At 42.0% G+C, this 6,000-nt stretch overlaps 2 protein-coding genes and 1 pseudogene across 3 annotated transcripts in view; 2 read left to right on the forward strand and 1 right to left on the reverse strand.

The window, feature by feature from the left end:
* Positions 1-5,134, reverse strand: part of Hbe1 (hemoglobin subunit epsilon 1) — a 160,397-nt gene extending 155,263 nt beyond the window's left edge. For both annotated transcript variants that reach the window (XM_087658625.1, XM_087658614.1), the window contains exons 1-2: positions 4,953-5,134; positions 3,721-3,767 (exon numbers count right to left, since the gene is read on the reverse strand). The gene's annotated coding sequence lies outside the window, so the exon portion shown is untranslated. The remainder of the gene's footprint in view (positions 1-3,720; positions 3,768-4,952) is intronic.
* Positions 1,047-1,994, forward strand: Or51q1 (olfactory receptor family 51 subfamily Q member 1). The gene is given in 1 exon segment (NM_001000161.1): positions 1,047-1,994. A coding segment is annotated over 1 exon segment (948 nt).
* Positions 5,007-5,552, forward strand: Snx12-ps1 (sorting nexin 12, pseudogene 1; annotated as a pseudogene).
* Positions 5,553-6,000: the final 448 nt, after the last annotated feature.

A 6,000-nucleotide genomic window follows, 5' to 3' on the forward strand; every position in this document is an offset into this window, starting at 1 on the left:
CATTCCAAAAAGTTAGACCCATTCATTGGTTAGATTTACAGAGTAAGATCTGTATTCATTCTCTAGAGGCAGTGTAGAGAGCCCTTTGAGACTCCTTAATCTATCCAAGCTCTCCAAAGTTGCTCATTAATTCTTCCCTCAGACCACTACATCTAGGCTTCACTTCCCATTACTCTACTAAGGCCAAAATGCCTTTGTAAGTGTTTCTTTTACAGAAAAGTTCTTTTTACACAATGCCCATTGCTTCCTCTTTCAGTTGTATTTAATTACTAAATTTTAGATTTCCTTACAAATAGATTTTAACTAAACTATCTTAATGTTCTTTTTTCTCCTTTTTCTGAAGTTCTGGTCTGCATTATCATGTTAACTTCTAGATTCCACCTACATGCAATCAATTAGAAGTTCCAAAGACTTCTCCCTGTATCATTGGGCATTCATCTATGAGCCAGTCCTTGTGGACTGTACCTATGAATATTAAACTCTTGACGCACAAGGCAAACCTAGGATGTTACCTCCAGAGTTCATTCCTACTCCTGTGCTCCATAAAAGAAAAATTATCATTATACTTCGCACAATTGCTGAAGCCAGATACCTGGAAGAAATCTTGGTACTTTCCAATTTAAACACAATTCCATCTGAGTAAATGTCACAGAGCACTAAACAAATCATCTTTCCGTGATATTGGTCAGGTAGAAGAGAGACAAAAATTTTGGGTTTGCTTGTTTGCTTGTTTAAAATTCTAATAAGATCAATTTCAGTTAGCAAAAATGTATGTATGTACAGGTACATATGGAAGAGTCATCATATCTGGTATATCCTACCAGAGAAAATATAGAGCTACTTTTTAAAACATAGCTGAAGAAATCCAAGTTGAAAGAAATGAGTTTGTCATGAATAAAAATCTATAGAAGAATTCTCAGTGTTCACCTTCTGGCTGTTGAATAACTCTATTGAATTTCTCAGGAGGAATCTTGAATGAATAATGATATCATACTGATACTGTTTTTAATGTGGATTACAGATTCTGTATGTTGCATCCATCAAGTATGTCAGAAGTAACTAACACTACTCATGATCCTTTCTACTTCATCCTCACGGGCATCCCAGGATTTGAGGCTATCCATCTCTGGATCTCCATCCCCTTCTTCTGCCTCTACACCATTTCCATCATGGGCAACACCACCATCCTCACCGTCATCCGCACAGAGCCATCTCTCCACCAGCCCATGTACCTCTTCCTCTCCATGCTGGCCCTCACTGACCTGGGCCTCACTCTTACCACACTGCCTACTGTCATGCAGCTTCTCTGGTTCAACATTCGGGAAATCAGCTTTGAGGCCTGCTTTGCACAGTTATTCTTCCTCCACGGGTTCTCCTTCATGGAGTCATCTGTTTTATTGGCCATGTCCTTTGACCGTTATGTGGCCATCTGTCGCCCACTCCACTATGCCTCCATCCTCACCAGTGAGGTCATTGGTAGAATAGGGTTCGCCATCATTTGCCGCTGTGTCTTGGCTGTTCTTCCCTCCCTTTTACTGCTCAAGCGCCTGCCCTTCTGCCATTCCCACCTTCTTTCTCACTCTTACTGCCTCCATCAGGATATGATTCACCTGGTCTGCGCTGACATCAGGGTCAACAGATGGTATGGATTTGCTTTGGTCCTGCTCATTATTGTATTAGACCCTCTGCTCATTGTACTCTCTTATGCACTTATCCTGAAAAGTGTCCTGAACACAGCCACTTGGGCTGATCGACTCCGGGCTCTCAACAACTGTCTGTCCCACATACTGGCAGTTCTGGTTCTCTATGTACCAATGGTTGGTGTGTCTATGACTCACCGCTTTGCCAAGCATGTCTCTCCACTGGTCCATGTTCTCATGGCCAACATCTACCTGCTGGCACCTCCTGTGATGAACCCCATCATTTACAGTGCAAAGACCAAGCAGATCCACCAGGGAATCACTCGACTTCTCTTGCAAAGAAAGGTTCACTGAAGACTGAAATTCATATTGAAAAGACTAATTTTACATAAGTAACATGGGGTCAAGCATAAACATTACTGCTACAAAATTGTTCATAGCAAGGATGTGAAGTGGAACACTTGCTTTATAGATATTCCCAGCTAATACAAGAGACATCATTGGTTGACTGGAAATTAAAAGAGATATTTTTAAGGCTTAGGTTTGCTTTGCTCTAACCACTTGCTTTTGAAATGAAGAAAAACATTTTTAAAATATAAAGGTATTCTTTTTCTTCACAGTGTTTTGAACATATGGAAATGTACATATTTCATTTTACAAACTCAAAATTCTTATAAGGTCTAAACACGTTCACTGGAGCTATAACTTTTGCATGTCTCTTTTTTGGTGTGAGTTAGTTGATTATTTATTTTTATTTTAATCATTTACATTTCAAATGATATCCCCCTACCTGGTTACCAATCCCCCATCCCATCCACCATCATCCCCTCTCCTTTGCCTCATGAGGATACTCCTCCACCCATTCTCCCACTCCTGCCTCATCCCTCTAGTATCCCCCTATGCTGGTGAATCAAGCTTCCCTCCCTCCTGGTTGATGTCAGGTAAGGCCATCCTTTACTACTTGTGAATCTGGAGTCCTGGCTCTCTCCATGTATATTCTTTGAATGGTGGTTTAATCACTGGGAGCTCTGGGTGGTCAGTTACTTGATATGGTTCATCTTATGTTTTTGAAATCCCCTTCCGTTCTTTCACTACTTCCTAGATCTTCCATTGGGGTCCCTGGGCTCAGTGCAATTGTTAACTGTAAGGATCTGCATCTGTACTGGTCCGGTGCTGGTAGAACCTCTCAAGGAACAGCCATATTAGACTCATTGATAAATGCATTTTACACCAAAAGCTCAGAATACTCCTGAAATAACCCACAAACATTATGTAGCTTAAAAAGAAGGAAGATCAAAGTGTAGATGCTTCAGTGTTACATAGAACAGGGAACAAAATAATTACAAGAGGTAGAGGGAAGGAGTGACCAAGGTTGGAGAGAGGAGCGGGAAGGGGAAATGGGGGGTAGGAAAAGATATTGAAGGGGACAGGGGAGAAGTACAAAGGATCAGGAAATTCAATAGAAAATGTAGCAGAAGGGGATGGGGAACTGGGAACTGGGGTAGTCACTAGAAAATCCCAGACTCCAGGGAAGCAAGAGACTCCCAGGAGCCAATGGTGGTGACTTTAGACGAAATACCCAGCAAAGGGGAGATATAACCTGTAGAGACCACCTCCAGTAGAGAGGCACAGCTCCAAGTTGAGGTCTGGGGCCACCCAAAGCACCTGAATATTTTTAACCCAGAAATGTTCCTGTACAAAGGAAAAACAGGGACGAAAAATGGAACAGAAACTGAAGAGTATACCAGAGACTGCTCCACCTAGGGACCCATCCCATCTGCAGACACCAACCCACCACACTATTGCTGATGCCAAGAAGCGCTTGCTTCATGTTTCAATACTAAATGCTAGAATTTAATTAAATGCAAGAGTTTATATAATTTCTACCTACAGTAATGGAAAAAACTTCATGGACTAGGAAACCAATTAAAGAATAGCAGACAAATATTGGTGGTACATGGAAAGACAAATTAACACTGCCTATCAAGACTGAAGTGAAATATGTTAGAGAAGCTGGGAGTTTGGGAAAATAGAAGTTCAAGAAACAGTTTTAAAAAATCCAGAGTTCATGTAAACTCACTGAGTTCAGTGTGATTTGGTTCCAGAAGAATCCACTCAACAATGTCTCTGGGAAGTAACAAAAGAAAGCTGAGGTCACTTTATGGTTTCTGTTTTCAAGCTTTCTAGAATTAACATTAACTGGAAGAAGGGAAAGTAAAATGCAGGTTGGCCTAGGTTTCGTGTATTAACAAATAGTTATCTGCGATCAAAGCCCATTTATCTAATTAACAGATTAGTTCCTTACCAGATTTTTAAATGTAATATATACATTTTAATGCTTATATTATTTACATAAATTATATAATGAATGCATTTTTCAATTTTTAAAAATCATTTCTTTTATTTCTGAGATTATTATTATATCACTCTGCCCTTCTCTTTCATTCCTTCAAACCCTCTTATATACTTGACTTGCTCTCTTTCAAATTCATGTGCTCTTTAAAAATAGCACAGGATAGTTATGTTGGAAACACATATTTAAATATGCATGTGCATTTTGTCACACATATTTATAATAGAATAAACATTAAAATAATTTCAAGCACAAAAATATATTTCACAGTCAAAACTTGGTTGGAGCAACAATTTTAAAAATTAGTTAGCAGCAACAAAAACATTGATGTAAATATCTTTTTTTTTTTTTTGGTTCTTTTTTTCGGAGCTGGGGACCGAACCCCGAGCCTTGCGCTTCCTAGGTAAGCGCTCTACCACTGAGCTAAATCCCCAGCCCCTGTAAATATCTTTTAAAGAATGTTCTCATCTCTCCTGAGAGACACAGCCAGAATACAGCAAATACATAGGCGAATGCCAGCAGCAAACCACTGAACTGAGAACGGGACCCCAATGAAGGAATCAGAGAAAGGACTGAAAGAGCTTGAAGGAGCTTGAGACCCCATATAAACAACAATGCCAACCAATCAGAGCTTCCAGGGACTAAGCCACTACCCAAAGACTATACATGGACTGACCCTGGACTCCAACCGCATAGGTAGCAATGAATAGCCTAGTAAGAGCACCAGTGGAAGGGGAAGCCCTTGGTCCTGCCAAGACTGAACCCCCCAGTGATCGTGATTGTTGGGGGGAGGGCGGTAATGGGGGGAGGATGGGGAGGGGAACACCCATATAGAAGGGGAGGGGTTAGGGGGATGTTGGCCTGGAAACCGGGAAGGGGAATAACAATTGAAATGTAAGTAAGAAATACCCAAGTTAATAAAGATGGAGGAAAAAAAAGAGGGTTCTCTGTGCTCTTGCCTCAGGCCTCTGTCTCACAGCCCCTTCGCCGGTACAGGTCTCTTCTTTGGAAAGATGTCAGACAGGGCAGTGGATGACACTCGGCGCCTTAACTTGAAGCCCCAGGACCTGACTGATGCTTATGGGGCCGCCTAGTAACTTCCTGGAGATAGACATCTTTAATCCACAAGTGGGCGTGGGCTGCACGCGCTTTACCACCTATGAGGTTCGCAAGTGGACAAACCTCCCCATCTTTTTTTTTTTTTTTTTTTTGGTTCTTTTTTTCGGAGCTGGGGACCGAACCAAACCTCCCCATCTTTAAGCTGAAAGAATCCTGTGTACGGCGACGCTATAGTGTCTTTGAGTGGCTGAAAATGAGCTGGAGCGAGATAGTAAGATCGTAGTACCACACTGCCTGAGAAAGCCTTGAATTGGCAGCTCCCTTTCCGAGGAGATGAGGAATCTTTCATTGAAGAAAGGAGGCAAGGTCTTGAACAGTTTATTAACAAGATTAACAAGAATGCTGGGTACCAATTGGCTCAGAATGAACGCTGTCTACACACGTTCCTGCAGGAGGAGGCAATTGATAGGAACTATGTCCCTGGGAAGGTGCTCCAGTAGGAGCCCCTCTCACCACTTGCCCTCTACTTTCCATGCTGAAATGAATTGATTTTTACACTAAGCCTCTCTCTCTTTTTGATCTGAAGTTGGCCACCCATCCTCTGGCTTCATAGATCTTCTTGCATTGTGCCCCTTGGTACCAGACTACACCGTGTGGGTGCTCTACTAGTAACTCTGCTCTGAAGAGAGGTGGGAAACCACAGGTAGATGTTCTTTGCTTGGGGTTGGGGTCGGTAAGGGATTGGACTAGAAGGCAATTTCTTGGGCATTTTACCAATACCAGAAGGCTACCTTGGGGGGGGGGGGTTGTGCTGGTGAGGCACCGGGATATATTACTGATGCTGCAAGTCTGGGGCCTTTTTCTTATTCTTAGGTTTAACCAGGAACACTGAACAGGAAGGATCCCTGCTTTTCCTACCTGCATGAAAACTTTTCTTTTGGAGAAAGG

The sequence above is a fragment of the Rattus norvegicus genome, chromosome 1, assembly GCF_021556685.1.
Source record: "Rattus norvegicus strain SHRSP/BbbUtx chromosome 1, alternate assembly SHRSP_T2T, whole genome shotgun sequence".
In the NCBI taxonomy this organism is placed as follows: domain Eukaryota; kingdom Metazoa; phylum Chordata; class Mammalia; order Rodentia; family Muridae; genus Rattus; species Rattus norvegicus.